At 37.3% G+C, this 21,161-nt stretch overlaps 1 protein-coding gene across 1 annotated transcript in view; it reads left to right on the top strand.

Annotated features, from left to right (window-relative positions):
* The window catches only part of LOC134654811 (uncharacterized), a 35,500-nt gene that overhangs the window by 3,042 nt on the left and 11,297 nt on the right, over nt 1-21,161 (top strand). The window contains exon 3 of the mRNA XM_063510281.1: nt 244-326. Within this exon, the coding sequence (XP_063366351.1) occupies nt 244-326 (83 nt within the window). The remainder of the gene's footprint in view (nt 1-243; nt 327-21,161) is intronic.

The following is a 21,161-nucleotide window of genomic DNA, read 5'->3' as shown; positions in this document are numbered from 1 at the left end:
TAATTATAAATACGAATGTAACTATCCTTCTTCACGCTTAAACAGCTGATACAATTTTGATGACATTTGCTATTTAGATAATTTGTTCCCCAGGGTGGAATATAGGATAGATAGACGTATCTGCTTGTTAAAAAATTGATATAGGATAGTTTTTGTCATTCTATGGGGTATCTTACATAACGTGAATATTTTACCTAAATTGTACCGATTACAGTACAATTCTAATTGGGCTATATCTTTCAGGACCGAATGAAAACTTAGTAAATGAAGAATATGCAAGGCAACAAAACCAGTTAGTTATCGACTTGGCCACAGAACTTCGCTTGGTAAGTATTCCTCTTAATAATACGTAATAGTTCCTTCAACTTTAATATATAGCTAGAGATCGACGCAGACCACCATCTTTTGCAAAAAAGACAAAGCACAAGATCATCAAGTTCATCAGCACATACTTCGCACCATTATTCATCTACCGTAAAATGGGGTGAGTAGGATCAAAACTGAAATTCAAACATCGATAACATTTTATTTTTACATATGAAAACTGAATGGTGTATATAATAAGTGTTCCGGACGTTTGTATTTTATTTTGGGTAGTTCCATTTCATAACGTTGACGATAAAGAGGAAAACCCACCTCACCCCGTAGTGCCTCGTATTTGGGGTGAGAGGGGTTTTCATACAAAGGTGATTTTGGAAGATTGTTGGATCGATTTTTTTTTAATGCGTATTACTATAGCTCCATTTTAAATTGGAATACATTATTTTTGTAGCAGTAGCCTTAAAATCCATTTTCACCCCCCTCTCAAACCTTCTCTCCCCATTCATAACCCACCTCTCCCCGCGAAACCTACTCACCCCGTTTTACGGTACTTATTTACATACAATACATTATAGTTTATATTATTATTGGCCATAGCAATCCAGCGCGGGAACGCTGTCTGCGTGATGGGCACCTTACCAAAGGCCCAAAACTTTGATAGGTGTTTTTAATTTTTTAGCTTTAGTATTAGTTGCACTTAATTTTAGTTTTATATTCATTTTATAACACTTATTATGCAATAAATGAGTTATTTTCCATTTTATAAACCCTATGCAATACTCGTACATTATAAAACCTATTTCTTTAAGACAACACATAAATCGTCTGGCATCACAAATCCGCCCATACCCTTGGAGGGCACTTGACTCAATTGAAAATGCACTAGAAAAATATCTACGAGTAGGTACATTTCTGACAATTAACATATTACATCAGTTATCGTCGGGGGAGATTGTAACCTTACCTAATTTCTATTTTTTTTGTACGATTACTTCTACTCTGTTGATAATAAATTTGAGATAATATTTATATAAAAAAGAAAACGAAATTACAAACCGTGCGAAGATTTACAGGATTCGTAGGTATTACAGACTAAGCTACCTACAGATAACGAGAAGATTTATAGCATAAAGTACCTAGTAATTATAATTTAGTTGCGGCTTAGAGATAAATATTTTGTTCAAGATTCGCAGAATACATCATTCAGTGATTAAGATTAATGAACGTTGGAGTAATAATTCATTTTCTTAGGTATGTTTTTGTTTGGAGAAAGGGAGAAATCTGAAAATGACAGGGATGCCATATAAGAACTGTACTGTTTCACTAATAATCAGATAGGTACATATAAACAAACCTTACGAAAAAAGGTGAAAAAAGCTAAAAACAAAACATCCTAACGATTGATTGGCAGCTACAGAGATTGTCAATATGGCTACAAAATACACTCTGATTGATGAAGACGCTAATGGCACAGTACACTACTAATGGAATGCACGCTTCGTCATAAAGCGTCATGTAAGGTAAGATTTAAAAAAAAACAAATTTGAACCTTATCTTTTAGGCATAAACTGCATTAGAAAATTAAAAGAACGATTACACACGGTCTCTTTCTAGTACACGACTGCTCAAAAAAAGGAGTGTATTGTTTTATAGATTATTTTTCATATTTTTACGAGATTTTTAATAAGTTACGAGTGTCTTGTTATTCATGTTAACACGTGTCCAGCAAGTTAAATGGCAACATAGATATGTATAAATTATCTCCCTTAGACTCCGTATTCCCTATAATACGGACTACCCTACTACCCTAGTAGCTATTAGCAAGGACTCGCGATCACATGTTGTAAAAAGTACAACATTGCACCTCTCAGTTGAATCCTAAGCATAGGTCTATAGAACGCAATGTTTAGTTGATGTTTACAAATTAGGATGATTTTGGGGTCTTGATCCTGAATGTCAAAAATGATTCAACGTGGCAAATGCGGCCAGCCTTCTAGGCACGCAGCCCATCGGCAGTGACTTGGAGGCCGTTTTTTATTTATAAGGCGTTTATTTTAAGTTTATTAATAGATAGTTTATATTATTATTTTATTTAATGTTCCATGTGTATTTGAGTGTCTTAAGTAATAAATTATAATCTTAACTCCATCCACGATTTGTTTAATATGGGCATACATACTAAACCAACCATACTAATAAAATTGTGAATAAAAATCTCATGTACCTACACCTAGAGGGCCCGAAGTGACGAATTGTTTGGGCCCAGGAATATATTTTTTCACGATTTTCATATCGGTCTCACGGGAAACCTTGACAGTCTGAATATCTAAATACATATTTTTTTCATTCGGAATGACATAGCAAGAAAAGTGAGGAAAAACTTGTATAAAAGAAAATGCATGGAGTTTCTTAGCTACCACAAAAAAGGTGTAAGAGGTTTTTTTCTTTAAGGCTTAATAAAAGGATTGAAACTGTTACTTTACCTATTAAAGGTAGGTAAGTGATCTGTGACTAAAGGTAATTAAATTCGGACTAATTTACACAGATCTCCAAGGAATGTAGATAATTAAGCTCCCCTCCGCCCATCGGAGCAGGAATGCGAGCTCTGGCCGTTTAATATTAACTTTAGCATTCCAGACATGGCAGGACAAATAGTACAATACAAAAATGTACATTCGGATTGTTTCGCTCACATGAAAATTTGTAGTATGAAATGTTTTATTTATGGACTAGCTTCTACCCGCGACTTCGTACGCGTAGAATTATTGTTTCCATAGAAAACATTAAAGCATTCAAAAGAGGATTATATGTCAGTGCGAATTTGTTTGTTTGACTTGGCGATAGCACTACCGCGCCCCGCGACTGTTGGTGGGTTACAAGATTTTTTCTTTAACACTGAAACCATTTTCCTCTTAATATTGAGGTTCCTTTGTCTCAAAGAAATTCATGCATTTATATCAATTTTATTAAAAGCCACGCTGAAATATTATCACGCGGGAAGCGATGTCAAATCGGATATTATCACATCTTGGCTTCTTGCCAGAAAATTTTGTGTTTTATCTAAGTTATGGTTCGCTGAGTATATGGCGTTAAAATTTGTTGAATTTTATTGCTTTCCGATCGGCTAGAAATTTTTAAATGTTCTTACGCTTTACTTTGTATGAACTTTTATATTTAAGTAAGTTTTTAATAGGTTGATAAAAGAACCTCGTTCACTCATCTAGCCTGAGGGTTCATTTAGTGACAATCGCTCTTTTTTAGGGTTCCGTACCCAAAGGGTAAAAACGGGACCCTATTACTAAGACTCCGCTGTCCGTCCGTCCGTCCATCCGTCTGTCCGTCCGTCCGTCCGTCTGTCACCAGGCTGTATCTCACGAACCGTGATAGCTAGACAGTTGAAATTTTCACAGATGATGTATTTCTGTTGCCGCTATAACAACAAATACTAAAAACAGAATAAAATAAAGATTTAAGTGGGGCTCCCATACAACAAACGTGATTTTTGACCGAAGTTAAGCAACGTCGGGCGGGGTCAGTACTTGGATGGGTGACCGTTTTTTTGCTTGTTTTGCTCTATTTTTTGTTGATGGTGCGGAACCCTCCGTGCGCGAGTCCGACTCGCACTTGGCCGGTTTTTTTACTTTTAATTTATTTCGAAGCTTCATAGCATCTTTCGCAGACGTTTTGTTTAATACAAAATTAATCGCTCTTTTATACCCAAGTTAAAAATATGCCATATATGCCACTTTAAAAAAATGCGCGTAAAACTTTTTAATTTAAGTTCAATATTTCTATATGTGTTCTATATCTATTTATTTTGCTAGTGTTAACTTAGTTATAACGTAGTTTTATTTTATGTTCATTTAGTTTTTACTTAGTTATTCTTTTGTTTTTAGGTGTTTAATAAAAATCACTTTTACGTCATTCCAATATCATTATAATATAATCACTAGATAATACACTAATACCTAGTAGTAATAGGTTACATGGGTAACAATACTGAAAGGTTAGGAACCACTTCCCAAGTTGGTGTACGTTTGACGAATTATTATTTTTTAAATTATTAATTATTTATTATTAACATACAGTACAAGACTTAAATCTATACAGATCCCTGCAATACTGTAGTTCTACTCAGTTTCTTTTTTGGTTCAAGCTTTTATCGCTGATTGTACTTTTCTTACGACAGACAACTAATACTCATCGAGACAGTTCTAAAAACCCTTAACACAATTAGGTTGCGTTGTTTCATCATAGAGTTCCTGTCTCCATCATCATATCAGCTCGATGGTACCATAATATTGCATTGTCACCCGACTTACATGTGTATGCAAAATTTCAGCTCAATCGGAAACCGGGAAGTGGATCAAATTTAACTTGCAAGATTCCATTACATAGTTAGTTACATACAGGTCGACCTAATAAAAGCGTGTTAAAAAGGCGCGAAATTCAAATATTCTATGGGACGATATCCCTTCGCGCCTACATTTTTCAAATTTCCTGCCTTTTTCTACTGACAAGATCTGCTTGACCATCTAAGATACATGATATATCTGGAAAAGGGTACTTTATTCGAAGCGTATTTTGTTTCGTCGTGGAATTTCGGCATCAAAATAAAAACGAGATGTTCTCCCTATAAAATATTCCGATTACATTCCTTTCACACGGGAGCTCGGCGAAAATACGTTACGTGCCAATTTTAAGATGATGTGCAAATCTAATTTGAATATGTGTAAGGAATCACGGCTTTAAGTAGTATCGACCTATAGTTTCAAGCTGCTGATGTGAATATATAATATATTACGCTTCTGAAGGTGAATTTTATACCGTCTATCAATGGATGAATGTTTGGATCATAGTAAGAAAGTTGCAATATTGCTTTTTCGTCTGACGCGTCGCCCACAGTACCTCGAGAGTAGGGTAGTGTTGTATAGCTTGCTCCGTTAGAAAGAAAGGGAAACAGCGGTTACAAGCTAAAAGCCTTTGGTAAAACCCTGAAAGGCGTGTTGATGGCTTGACTAGACTTAAACTCAAATCCCCAGTTGTGGTCTCTAGAACATTGCAATGACAGGGTGTGGGAGTTTCATCAAAGACATGAAAATCTGATGAAAATATGACGTTTATTTATTTCAAGTTAAAGTCGGTGCAGTTAGCTTAGACCATAGAGAAAGAAATACAAGAGTGCTCACTCCATACATCAGTTTTAGTACCAAAAAGACTATTAGCATCTAGCATCGAGTAGCGGAACTATCAGTACTGCTACTTGACAATAGATGTAGCACCGACCGGAAAGTCTTATCTCAACAGCATAAGACTTTCCGGTCGGTGCTACATCTATTGTCAAGTAGCAGTACTGATAGTTCCGCTACTCGATGCTAGATGTAGACACTGAAATTAATAGTCTGAACTGATGTATGGAGTGATCACTCTTGTCTTACTATATTTCTCTATGCTTAGACGGACTCTACTACTGCTGCCTTGTGGAGTTATTCACAATATATTTGTGAATTTCCCCTAGAGAACAGACTGATTCACAAACCAAAGTGCGCGCATGTACAGTCACGTGCAGAGAAAAGGTACCACCCCTGCATACAAACTTCTATGTAGCGGTGGTACCTTTTCTCTGCATCTGACTGTACACTCCAATGACGCCCCCGTGCCTATCTGCATACTTTTATATCGTATGTCTTGGAGGCTCAACATCCCATGGGACAACCCGACAATTCTCTGAAAAGTATTTTATTACGGGCACGATATCATACCTTTAGACGCCGTCGCAAAACTTCTCCAGCGAGAGCAGTAAATAAATTATCTAAAAAAGCGGCCAAGTGCGAGTCGGACTCGCCCATGAAGGGTTCCGTATTCAGGGAATTTATGACGTATTAAAAAAAACTACTTACTAGATCTCGTTCAAACCAATTTTCGGTGGAAGTTTGCATGATAATGTACATCATATATTTTTTTTAGTTTTATCATTCTCTTATTTTAGAAGTTACAGGGGGGGGGGACACACATTTTACCACTTTGGAAGTGTCTCTCGCGCAAACTATTCAGTTTAGAAAAAAATGATATTAGAAACCTCAATATCATTTTTGAAGACCTATCCATAGATACCCCACAGGTATGGGTTTGATGAAAAAAAAATTTTTGAGTTTCAGTTCTAAGTATGGGGAACCCCCAAAATTTATTGTTTTTTTTTTCTATTTTTGTGTGAAAATCTTAATGCGGTTCACATAATACATCTACTTACCGATTTTCAACAGTATAGTTCTTATAGTTTCGGCAAAAAGTGGCTGTGACATACGGACGGACAGACAGACGGACGGACGACAGACATGACGAATCTATAAGGGTTCCGTTTTTTGCCATTTGGCTACGGAACCCTAAAAATCGGATGTAAAAGGCGTTCCCGGCGGTATTCGTTTTTGAATTTTAATGAACTTTAGCATTTTATTGAGAGGGTTGATTAATTAATAATTCGTTTTTAAAAGGTTCGATAATTATAGACGTAATATTTTATAATTTATATGTTCATTGTGTACCTATTTATCAGACTTTGACAAAGTCGGAAAGGAGTATACCTAATTTTGGCAAATCTGTAGTGTGTTGGGTACGTCGGTGATGTGTGTTCCTCCATAGCGTTGAGACTGAGCCGACTTTAATGAATGAAATGTCTAATAATTCAACTGTACGGTCCGGATGACATTGACAGGCTACAATCTCAATACCTAACCGTCTTCCAAAAGATGAAGGTACTTACTTTAAAAAATATTCTTTAGTATAAACTACAATATATTACAATTAAATATGTTACTAAAACTGTTTTTTTTTTTCAACCAAATAGTCACACCTGAACAAAGTTATGGACGATAATTGGGAGCTTTTCACTAAACATAGTTGGAAGGTACGGAATTAGGGTAGGTGCGTTAGTTTTCGTCCAGCTCTAGTTTTCGTCCACTTAACGAAATTTGATTATAAACCTACATTGCTGCACAAATTTGGACTTATTGCAATGCTACATAAAAAATATATTTCGCAAGAAGCTAATTAAAAACGAAATATATTATTTGCTAATCCGTCAAGTGGACGAAAACTAGAGCATGGACGGAAATTAGCGCGATGACCCTATAAAGGAACGCCTTGGAATCCGAGGATTGAACCGAATGCCATGGAATGGAAAGTTCCCCAGTATCGACAAGGAACGCCAGTCGCATATCTTCCGCGAGCGACTACGCTGCAGACCGATGCAGTTTGGTAGAAACACAGACAAGACATCCTCTAGACTGAGCATAGTAGCGCTACCCCCTCTGCCACAAATATACGGTAGTTTTACTCCATCTTCGAGTCAAAGTGTCTTTGTGTGACGTCCGTGTCTTTGAAAGAACCAATCACGGCACGGGACTCGCTCACCTCGTCCCCCGCACCCCAGTATTTTTGGCAGCATCGGTTTCATGAAATAATTGCTCTAAACTCCGTCTAGAGGATTCCTAGTCTATGGGTAGAAATACCGAACGGTACTAACCACCGCACCAATTGATAGTGCGGTGTCTTTAGCCATCCAAAATCCGAGCTGATATTCCCGTCAAGAAAAGAGTTACGACTCGCTCTGGTTCTATCCGGTCCAATAAATATAACTGGTTATTCAATAGAGCAGAGTACAATCATTCTTAAAATGTATTTGTGATTTAGAAACTATTATGATCGTTTTTAGGGTTCCTTTTCAGTCCGCAACTCCACCCAATATTTTACGCGTTAAAGCACCCTTTCATTCATCATAGCTTCGATATCAGTAACGTCGTATATCGTATTATATGTAATGTTATTTATAGGACGACCGCTTACCAGAATCCCATCCTCGTTTTGAAAGCCTTTGCAAATATTTCCTCCGCAAAAATATTGAACAGGCGCGGGGAAAGTACATCATTGATATACTTCAAGCAAGATGTCGATAGTCCAAATCAGTACGGCTACCACCAGCTTGACACTGACATACTCGCTAGCAGGTGCGTAACTTACTTTTTATACATCTCACTCGTACTCGCATATTAGTGCGAGCGAGATCTGCGAGATGTATAGAAAGTGAGTTATTAGATGTTAGCGAATATGTCAGTTTGACACTGCTAAGGCAGTCGTGGTATGGCTACAGTTCCCGACGTTCCCGTTTAACTCTAATTTACAATATGTTGCCGAGCTGAGGTTTTGGATGATTCAGAGCCCGTACCATGAGTCACTGACAGTGTCAAAACTGACATATACGCTATCGAGAACGTAATTTACTTTCTATACTTACATCTCGTTTGCGAGTACGAGCGAGATGTATAGAAAGCAAATTACGTTCTCGATGGCGTTTACGTCAGTGCCAAACTGGTGGGAGCCGTACAGATTTTTGGTATTTTCACTACCTAGGTATTTATAAAGTTTAGATTGTCCTATTTTCTTAGCGTTTAGAACAACGTCCAAGGATGGACCGAAATATGCGATCGAATCACGATTGGATTTGAACTGATTCAGGAGAATTCATTTTGAATTTCGAGTACCTAAAGCTATTTGCGTGATATTAGGTAAATCCTGGAATGGAATTATACGTAAATGAAAGGCTATCGCTTTAACTGTTTTAGGTAAATCTAAACGATTTTAGCGCGTGAATAACAGTCTTATAACAATTTATTTGTATTTATTTAAAACTATTTATGTTTATAAATGCGTAAAATCTTTTGTTCTAATTCAATATTGTGATTATCTACAGTTATCTACATTACATTTTTAGGATAGGTAGAGAGAGGGCAATAGAGAGTACTTTCTCCAGGCGAGTGTTATGCCTGGGGACCGAAGTCCACTGAGAGATAGTCAGAAGGAGTATATAGTAAGTGACATTTGAAACTCCGTAAGTACGATGGAGGTTTCTACCTCACTAACGCCATCTGTTAGAATCATGTGGCAAGTCGTCGATAGTGACAGCTGGAAGAGACGCCACACATTAATATGTAGCTCCCTAGAAGTATGTAAATTGTAATGGTCCACAAAAAAAATACGTAGGTATGTATAGGAAACTAACAAATAAGATTCACGGACGGACAAAACCATTGCCTTCTTAAGTTGCCGTTTTTGTTGTTCATATCCACTGATGCATATCACATTCGTTAAGCCATATTCTAGACGCAACTATCATCTGTGTCTTGAAGTCAATGGAATATTTGATCAATAATTACTCTGGAATCTAGATCATGAGGCACGTGGTTAGGAATGTTACGCTATTGTTTAACCTGAGTTAAAGACTTGAGCCAAAGTAAACATATACAGCTGAATTCTAATTAATACTCGCAGTACAACCCAAAGCAAATGCTTTTAATTATAATTACTTAATTAGGAGCGGATGTTTGTAATAAATTCATCTTATTTCGGATTCTAATGATGGGATGAACGTGAATTTTGCTCTTAACTCCAAGTGGAGGCAAAAAGCACTTTTACTTTACTTCCCCAAAGTCGAAATAAAAATATGTTGAACTCTGTTTTTTTACACCATCTGAAATAATCAACTAATTGTTTAGATACCTATATGAGGCATTATCTATGAAAAGGGACCTTATAATGTCGATGGCGCTTACGCCGCACAGCGTCGCGCGGCATTGTATTTATATCGGAGCATCGTTAATAATGGCGTAAGCGCCATCGACAGTAAGATCCCTTTTCATAGATAACGTCACATATTTTGTTGTATGGGTTAGCGTCTTTAGTTAGCGTAGTGTAGCTTATAGTTATCTTAGACATACATTAAAGGTGACATTCGAATAGCAACTGCTACTGCACTTCTGTTGCGACATTACTGCTGCGCACTTGAATGACAATTTTCAAGATAAAATGAGGTAAAATTATTTAGATAATATGAGCGTGAGGCAGTAATGCGGTGGCGAATGACACTCATTGACAGATACGGCGCCGGTATCAACCCCGCGGAAGTAAGTGTAAGGCCTGAGTGGACGCTCGAAGCGGAGCGTTCGGCGGGGCATGCAGCGTGGCGTCGGGCTCACAAGTGATTTGAGCGGAGCAGATGCACGCCGCACGCCCCGCCCCGCTGCACGCCCAACTCGAGCGTCCACTGGCCTTACACTAATATCGCAACAGTGCGGCTACAGTCGCGTTCCGAATGTCACTTTCAAGTGACATTACAACATTTACAACTCACGTCGCTATCATTGATCAATTACAGCTTATAACGGTACGTTATAATAGGTACGTTGCTATGATCGAAAACGGCTATTAATGCTTATTCTTTCTTTCGTTCTTCCTTCTTAAACTAAGGAACAAATCAAATAATTTTATAACATTTTTTTTGTCACGTCGATACCCGTCCCAGCAATTTTTCGAGTATGTCCAAACGTTACATATCGTTGATATCCTAAACTTCTGTGGATAATAAAGGATGCTAATACTATTACTTATTCTGTGATAAAGGGTACAGCCATCCGTCATAGTCGCGAAACATGCGAACACTTATCGAGGAATTATCGACGCAAGATGGATGTCCTGAACTTTGGTTTTTACCCTTAAAGAGAAAATAAGGGTATGGCAGTGTATTGTGAACTCATATTGTGGGGCCAAAACAAAAGTTGCAGTCAAAGTGTTTATTTTATTAGAGGTGTCAAGTTTTCTTCGCTTGTCCTGGAATTTGACAGCCGAACTAAACGTATAACGTACGTGGTTTCAACTAAATTGTCAAAACGTCAACTTTTGACAACCAAAGTTACCGCATAATTTACGGGGCTGTACAGCGACATTTACTTCAGTTCACAAATTCGAGGCACAATTTTCTTTAGACTTACAATAAAGATATGAGAATGCTAAAGATATAGACACCTATCACTAGAGACAGCAGTGGCAGGGCGTACATAAAACTTGATCCCCAATGGCATACAGACAGTTGAACACTTCCTATAATTCATGCGGATAAGAAAAGCTAAATTAGCTACAACTACGAATATTTTTGAGGCGCCGCCACTGCCACCACAGCGAGTAGAGACACATTCTAGACTGATCGAAAGCCCTATGGGTATACCACATATTCTTTTATAAAATGGGAAGGGGTAAAACGAACACCGGGACAAGAAGAACACTTTCGCTGGGGTTCGTCATAGTGTTGGTTTTGCCCCGAGCAAAATAAACTACCTATGTTCTTCTTATCCCGCCCCACCTTGCAATTTTATATAGCCAACGTCAAGCTGGTCTCGAAACATGCCGTCCTTATTTGAAGCCTTCATGTTTTATTTAAGGCAATCTCGCAAAGCTGCTGGAATTTATCCATTCTAACTGCCTGTCATGTCGGTCTAACACGTGAGAAATTATATTGCATTAATGCCTACTCGAATTCGCAGGCGATAGGGAAGAGCGAATTCTAATGCGGCTATGGAATTCGAATGTAACCCAGCCATCTATTTGCTAATGCCTTTTTAATATTTTATGTAAGTAGCACATTTAATATTAAAATTTAAGGATATGATATGAATACTAAAATGCTAAATTGAAAGCTTTTTATCACGATATTTTGTAACAAAAAGTATTGCAGCGCAGCGATAGCTAGTTGTACTTCCTAAAATAATAACGAAAGAGGAAACGTTGGCGGGCTTGTAAATATTTAATAAAGAAATTACCGCGATATGGTGAAAATATTACAAGTTACTTTTGTTTTCATACAAGGCGTAGAATGCCTTCTTATTTATATTTTACGAGAATACGTGAACCACCAAATATTATTTTATAATATTTAAATATGATTTTGCTCTAAATCTAATTTTGATTCCACTGTGTACTTTTTTCGGTTTAACCGACAGCCAATGCTTTACCTACATTACATACAACCCAGGATACCTACAAATAATACAAATCACCGTATTGAAGTATACTTTAACCACAGATTATAATATAAATATTTTATTTTTAATTATTTGATTACAAGGAACGATTAGAAAAAACATTTTGGCTTTATTTGAAAATAAGATAAGATTCGTCCATTTTGCTCTAGACAAGGTTATCAAGGTCATTAACACCACTTATTAGACATTACTTTAAAAATAGTGCTTGTAACAAACGGTTAGGATTATGTTGAAAAGGTTGCTTCCTAAGTATGCAACTGTGGGAAAAGGCTAAGAAGAGAAGGACAGAATGTGACTATCATACGGAAAATCTGTATTTAGCTATTAAAACCCATGTTACTGATGTCACAATGTTAATGGACAAACATCATACTAATGTTTTTCCTACCTGACTCTTGACCTGTTTTCCTTCGACATTCGACTAATACGTTAAAAAAATTATTTCGTTAAAAGAATTGCTTGCTTATCACAACTTCGTTATGCCTACCACTAGAAGCCAAATTGGAAATCAACTCGAGCAGAGAATGGCTTTAGTCAGACGGCCCGCATGCCAGGGTCGCTCGACTGACTAAAGTCCCTTCTCTGCCAAGAAGTGCCCTATACTGTTATTATATTAACTTTCAATTTATTGCTTAAACAACTTTAAGAAAGTACTGGTTCCTTTACTTTTTTTACTTATGTCAAGGTCGTATCAAAACCATAACATAACTTAACCTTGGGGAAAATTAAAGATTAAATTTAATAAGTATTTATCTAAAGAACAATGATCATCTAACTAAAAGATACCTTACGTCTGATGAATGATAACTTAATTAAAATAATATTATGACATTTATGACACATTCTGATTAATTAATTGTCAATGTGCGCTTGGTATGAAATTTTACTGGCGTTATTAAGATATCTAATAGGTACTTACACGAATATTCTGTAGATAAGTATCATATTCTTGTTGTGTATTGATGCAGTTATTTAAACTTCGAGGGGTCAGATGTATCTCAAATCCCAAATAGAAACAGCTGATGATATTTTAACTATTTTTTTATGGGCAGGTATTCTGACTCGGCCAACCCTCCATACAAAGGCCTATTTTTTTTACCGAATATGCCATTAAACGGATCCCCACAATTTTTGTTCCATCCTGTATTTTATTTATGAAACCAATCAGCGATATTGACTAGTACCTCTACCCACGCGAGAGAGGCATTTGTTTTTACCGCTGTAGCAACTTTATAGTACCTCATCCTTTGATAGGACACGCGAATGCGCCACACAAATGTATATTGACCAAGAGTTGTTGTCGAAAAAATACGAATATTATTTAGCTATGATAGTAAAACCACTTATTTGTGGTAACTTATTTATAAGAATACTATGTATGAAAACTAGCTGTCAATTTATTTGTATGAAATAATAGCTAAAATAAATATAATATATTTATAGTTAAAGTAATAATAATATTATTATTACTTTAGAATCATAATGAGTCATAGACATAACATGGTTGAAAAAACATAATGTGTCCATCGTCTTTTCGATAGTTACGGGCGTTTTCGCTGTATTAAATTCAGTGTCGTAATTTTCCGGTACGGTGTAATAGATATTAGGCACCGTGGTGTAAAGAGAAAAAAAGTATTAAGGTTCCTATAGTAAAGTTTGATAGGTAGCAACTTAAATAATGTCCAAGTTTGATAGGTTAGCAACTTAAAGAAAATAATAGAAATAATATTTGGAAAACTTGTAATGTTTTTAACTTTTTACTAGCTATCTCTTGGTATATATTCTAAAAGTTTGCAGAGCTTTTATTGCTGTGACCCGTCGCGAGCTCGGTGCTTCCGATACATTACCCTGACGCGGGTTTTACATATACGTAGGTACACATGCTTTTAGTTGAGTTGTGAAAGCTTTGAGCGTTGTCATGCTGAAAGAAGAATTACCTACTTATTTCATTAGAAACTTATGCAGTAAAAGCTGCTTAATACGATTTCTATTGTTATACGCCATTTTATGCCGGTCCAGCAACTTATTTTCATACTATATTCACCGTTAATACGTTTTCCTGGTTACCGCGTTTTTAGCGTAGTACCTTCAGCATCTTCTATTGTAAGTATTGTATATCATATTGTACGTTCCAGGGATGTTGCGAACATCCGCATCCGCAACCGCGGAACTTCCGCATTATTTTCAACATCCGCATCTGCATTCGCATCCGCATAAAATCGATGCGGAGCCTATGCGGATGCGGATGTCGAACAAGTCGGTACAGGAACGTCTTAGCGGCGGCGTAAGTGCTAGGTAATTTCGTCATTATCTATAACGAAATCATCTAGATTCAGAAAAGTGTTATGTTTATTAAATATAACGCACCTATATTCTTGCTTAAATACTAAACGTTTCGTTTTTTTTTAATAAAAATATACTAAAAATGTAATATTTGACGTTTTAAGTACCTAATCTTGACATCCGCATCCGCATCCGCGGATGTCAAAAAATCTGCATCCGCAACATCCCTAACAAGCATAACACAGCTCTAGTTTGTGTTTCTGCATTAAGATTACTTAGATAACGTAGGCTATGACAACAATAACTCTTAATAGTATTGTTGATACGCCCGTCCGTCATATAACCCGGCAACCTTCAAATCAAGGGTGAACAGGCACCTTCTGGGCAGGCTCGCTCCATCTTAGGCCATGTCTTCGCCTCGGCTAGTCTGTGGCCATGAGTAAGCCCATTTATAATTAAAAAAAAAGATACAATTTATGACGGTTTTAGGCGTTCTGGATGCGTTAGGCGACAGATGACTTAAAAATCGTATGTAGGGATTGTAGTGGGTAGAATAACTTAGATTTATAATCATAAAGTGTAGCACCTTCACTTCTGTGGACAATACATTAAAAGTTAACGACTCTGGTATATATCACGTCTTTCTTATTTAAGTCTAAAGCACCTGCGGGCTCAGCACGGATCCATTTTTATCGACTATCACTATGCCCGTCACTTTCGCACTTACATACTTGTTAGAACGTGACAGGCATGGTGATAAACGATAAAAATGCGACCGTGCTACTAGGGCTGCTGAAAAAATATGTATATCCCGCAGGGTGCAGCATAAGAATTTGCACTAGATTCCCTTATATGAGCGATGTCTAGAGGAAATAAGACGAAAACAAGTTTAGCATACTTTATAATATGTATGACTCGCAACACTCTCCTACCGTAAATCCATCAATCTAAGTTTCGGTATAAATCGAACTAGAGCTTGAGTTAGAACTTTGTTTAAGTAAAGACATCGAGAGTGCAGAGCAAATTAAGGTCATTGTGTCACTCTGGGACTGGGATACAATGTGTCGTGTGGCACGTACAACTTAGATGTCAACGAAACCCTAAGTGGACGATATGTTGTTTGTAGAACAGTTTCTAGATCGAGATTGGCTGAACTAGAGTGCCGTCCGGATTAGGTAGGTACTCTACAAATTTGCAGCGAAAAAGTGTGTTAGAGTACCTACATTATATTTTCAAAGTTAGGAACCGTAAAACTACAGTACCTATTTACTACAAATATGATCCCCAAGATCAAAACATAATTGTGTGTTGAATATTACCAATCTTTTTTTTTGCCTGAGTTTTTTCGTTCTTTTGTGGAAATCTTTTACTGAACTCGTTTTTAGTTGCCAAGCCGGTGCAGACTAGATATTTTTTTGCTAGGCTATCGCAATCCCATGCGGTAACGAGGCTATAGTAAGTTGGGTTTACTCTTGGGATTATGCGAGGAGGGAAAAAAATACTAAGTGAATAGACTTTAATATTTAATTGTTTTAAATGTAAACAGTTTCTTGTGTAAAAGTGTAGGTATTTTAAATAGTGCAATTTCAAAAACCAAGAAAGAAATACACCGGCGCTTTCGAAATTTGCGTGATTTTAATAGTCTGCGCCCCCATGCAAGGGTAGTTAAAAGCATGTACATATAATTCGTAAATTGGTTCACAAACCTCAACTCCACATTCGCAACATAAATCAACACATTAATTCATATTTCAGACCCAGCTAATAATGCGTCTACAAACTTCATAATCCGTTTTTCGCCACACAATTTAATAACATCGGAGTCGGACTATTTAAGCCGAGCATTTGCCCCGCTTAGTAAAAGTGCCTAAACTGCACTCAAAAGCTCATTCGAATGTGTGCTTTACGTTAAAGTATTAAGGCACAAAATGTTATGAGATTTAAAAAGTAGTCGCTACACTTATGAAACGTTAGAACAAGCTGGCGTGACGAAGATTGATGGGCTCATCCCATAGTTTGTTTTTTAAGCTCTGAGCAATCAGCTGACTGCAGCGCCTGATTTTGATACAAATTATGTGTTACATCAGGCGTGGCTCACTCCGCGATTTCGTCGCGTCGCTACAAGTACCTAAAAGTACATGCGGCCCACACCAATTTTGGTGCCTAGCCATAGTAGTTGCCGTGCACCGCTACGGGACGGACGCCTGCTCGCTCTTTCTTGTCGTAGCAGACGCGTTTTGTTAAAGAGTGGATCTTCTGTACCTAGTACTATTATTGAAGTGAAAACTTCTTTAGCGGCGCTGTGCACTTTTTGAGGTGGGGAAAAAATGTTAAAACTCGAGACAGCGTGAGACGATCACGTGACCGTAAGACGTAAGATGTCATTGAGTTTTCACTTCGGTCGGCACTCCTGGAGTGCAACCCGTTGTTTTTTTTATTCTGTGGTTCCATGCTAATGATAATAACTTAGAGCGCCTAACATTAAAATGAGACATAGGTACAGCTCAGTCGGTACAGTCAGCATCAATAGACAGGATACACGTGCCAAAAGTAGCCTAGAATACTTTTCCTATTAATAGAGATATATCTCTATTACAGTTTCAAAAGTATCGGTAACAAGCTAATTGTTGTACATATAGAGACAAATCCCGTTTTAAGCTTAGAATACATTTAAAAGTGATAGCGGTAGATGTCGCTAGGGTCCTCTTGTCCCATATGGTGGAAATATTTACTGGCTATGGATGAGGTCTTGGTGGCTCAGATAGCAGAGCGCTGGAGTACCTAGCGACCCAGAGACCGTGAGTGCCGGTCTCACCCAAGACTTAAATTTATTCTAAGCTTAATAGCATCGTCCGCAGACGTTTCTGCTTGTTAAAAATTAATATCCCGTTTTGTTAAGTTATTAAAAATTGGTAGATACTTTTGACGCGTAGTCTGTAGTGGATCAGTTAAATTCCAAAAAAAGGAAGTTAAAACATTAAAATTTTTAATAACATCCCGGTACGGTACGGAAACGTAAAGTTATATTCCCCCATATATTTGCGAGTGTCGAATAAGTCTTGTAAATCTGATAGATGCGCCTGGGACTTCGCAGTCATCCCACTTTACCGAGGCAAAAATGTAATAGAGATGTAGGTTTTATCAGCACAAAGCTGCGAGACAATATTGGACGGGATGGCACTTGGGTACTCGGCTGTCTCGTAGTGATGTCACATGAAGCTTATTGATGTGCCTTCGGGAAGTTTCTAAAACTTCGAAAAACTTATTACACATATTTTTGTACGGGAATCGAAATTTTCCATTTCCATGGTGAAAGTTTCCCTTGTTTTCTGTGAACTTTTCAACTTTTTGGAAACTATCCGCAATTAGTAAATGAAACATACCTATTTAGGATTGTTCTTTATGTCGTTATGAAGTATCGACTCGAGGAATGACGGGTAGAGTGCGTTTTGGTATGTGAACGTCGCCAAAGTGACAATCGCCACTCGGAAAGTAGGTGATATGTATCGGTATGACCTCATTGACCACGTAACTTTTGGTTCAATCTGTCGATACTATACAGAGCCAACAGGAGCTAAGATTTAAATATTTTAGGTAAATATACCCGTCTCGCTAACGGAAGCGGCTCCTAAAACTAGTACGATAAGGACAAGGCGAAAAATCCTGCGTAAAAATATCAAAAATCGAGGTTTCGTACTCGACTGTTTCCTCCTCCAAAACTTAATCAATCGTAACCAAATTTGGAAATCTAAATGATTATGACATTATCTGTGTCGGACCGTTTTGCTTTTTTGACTAATTGATGTCAATTTTGAATAGCACGCCTCTCATTGCGGCATAGTCAATTAGGCCATTTTGGCCATTTTTGAAGGGCTCTAGCGCCTTAAAAAACAAAAATATCAATAAAAGCAAAACGGTCCGACACAGATATTGACAATATTAATCTGTGTTGAAAAAATCATTGCTCTAGCTTCAAAACCCACGGAGGAAACAGTCGAGTACGTTTGTATGGTGAAATGACCACTCCTGTTGGCTCTTATCACAATTTATACATCTATTTAGAGTAACATGCCCGTCACTAGCCCCGGAGCGCGCGGAATTCCCGGAGCGAGCTGTGATTTTAGGTTAAGTATTTAGCGGCAAGGATTCCCTGCCAGGGAAATTCGGGTCGGGATATTCGTGGGCAACATTTTGGGACCCGTCGTTTGAGGTATTGTACGGCACTCTAGACCGAAAGCCACGAAAACCGCTTCAAGCGAATTCGCTCTAGGGGCCCGATTCAGATTTTGTAATAGACATCTATTAGATATCTTTTAGACATCGCCAAGATACGATAACGATATGTTCAAGATGTAACCTGTCAAATTTAACATTTCCGCGATTTTGGAGATACTCTTGAACGATTTCCACAAGATATTACTTAGAGATCTAATTCACATCTAATAGATATTTAACACGATCTATCGTAAAAGTGACATTGGTTGCCTGAATTGCGCTGCAAAAGAGAACTAGTGGAAATCTAAACTATAACGTATCTAGAATGGATCTAGTACGTGTCGTCTCTTGTGAATATCTTGAAGTAAGCTGACGTTTTCGGCGGCGTCAAGAGAATTCATCCGTAGCTTTTTGTCGTAGAGTGTTACGCGCTGGAGCTTAACCCACTACGAAAGGTTATAGCACTTATAGCGTTTTTTCGCTTCGAGCGAGACACAGCGATCAGACCTTTCGTTCCCACCATGGTTGTCGCCTTAGCCCAGCGGACGGCAACCCGCATGCGGCCCGTGAACCTGTCATTTGCGGCCCGCGAGCCTCTTTGGCTATTTTGTATGTAATATTGACAAACTATATCTGATAAAGTCATAAATATTAACAGAGTGCGGCCCGCATCAACTTCGTTAACTACTATGTGGCCCTTGGCTGCTAAAAGGTTGTCGACCGCTGCCTTAGCCAAAGCCAGTCGCGCAATGTCGTGGCCAGCTTTTTATACTCTTCGTCCGTCCGTCACGCTATCGGATGGAATTTACACTAGGGTTCGGGACTAAATCTTCAATAGGTACGATATTTCACGCACACATTCTATAGTCACTATAGTCAGGCTTATTTTGTCACGAAGGAGGCAAATAAACACCCTCACATAGAAAACAATAGTTAACTAATATATTTTCTTTATTAATGTATGATTTTATTATATTTTATACAATCTAAATGCAGACAGGTACATATACATATAATGTGTATAGGTGTAGTTGTTGGCTAGATTGACTCAAATGAAAATCAAATATCTTTATATTGCATAAAATTGCCATAAAATAATTATTCAAAAGATGGACTTAGCAATTAAGAAGCATAATATGCTTACTTCACTAGCAACTGGCATGCATAAACTGTAAATGAATTTTCTCCTCCAAACTTCGCACTCGATTTAAAAGTGTGGTTTTGAATAGGCGTTGATGCCAGATGCACACGGAATGCAGTCAGAATTTTAAATAGTTTCACAAACCAACAAAAAAATTGTTTGGAATTTTAAATGAAACCCCTTTGCCCCTTAATTAAGTTTGAAACATGAAACAAACGAGTGGTTTCAAAATGAAAACGTGTCAGATTTTTGCTGTAAATAAACTATTTAAACAGAAATGCCGGAGGCCAATTTTTAACTAGAACGAAACAAAAGATGAAAAACGCAATTAGGGTTGTAAAAGGATATACTTATTAAAATTATGGGATTTTTATAATTATACCTACTGCTTGATAACAATATCTAATACCTTTAAACGAGCAATTCTTGTTTATTTATTTATTTATATATATATTTCGGCGATCTCGGAAACGGCTCTAAAGATTTCGATGAAATTTGCTATATGGGGGTTTTCGGGGGCGAAAAATCGACCTAGCTAGGTCTTATCTCTGGGAAAACGCGCATTTTCGAGTTTTTATATGTTTTCCGAGAGAAGCGCGGTCACCCAGATATTAACAATAAAGTTACGTACTTAGACACAAATTGTGATGTTAACAGTGAACGCCATCGAATAAATATTGCTGGTCCAAAATATCTCAACCATGTAAGAAATGTTAAGATGTATATTATCAAAGATTAAACGTTTGTCAAATCTAACAAATCGTTAATAATGATAATTGTTTGTATTCTATCCGTAATTTAGACATTTCTGTTTGTTAGAAACAGACAAAACTTAACCGGGGTTTGTAAGTGGTAATAGGAAGAGGTTGTTACGTTTTATGAATATTGTGTTGTATTGGGCCCCAAACATTCCACGACTCTTCTCTTTCCGCACAGACTCTAAGGTGGTTAATCATATTCTTAAACACTGAAGAACTAAGTCTAGTCGAAACAAAAATAAATAATGTTACTTACAAGCCGTTAAAAAGAAAAGTCTTGTTAACCGACTTACCGTAAAATGAGACGGTTAGGTGCCACTAAACCTCACGTTCAAAGTTCGCAAGTACTTCGTAAGTTGGTTAGTAAGTTGCAAGCTTGTGGTGACCAGTGACTAAATAACTTACATTGTATATTCTGTATATAAATACAACTACAATTGTATAATCTGTACCTTCCAGATATTTTGTACCTACGTTTCATTAGTTTCTTTAGCATAAATATTTTTTCAGTATTATTTTGCCTTTTACAATAGCTTGCACCTATGTGGATAAAGTAAACACAGTAAATAAAATCAT

This window comes from Cydia amplana, chromosome 15 (assembly GCF_948474715.1).
Source record: "Cydia amplana chromosome 15, ilCydAmpl1.1, whole genome shotgun sequence".
Classification (NCBI taxonomy): Eukaryota; Metazoa; Arthropoda; class Insecta; order Lepidoptera; family Tortricidae; genus Cydia; species Cydia amplana.
This window is presented reverse-complemented; position numbering and strand designations above follow the sequence as displayed.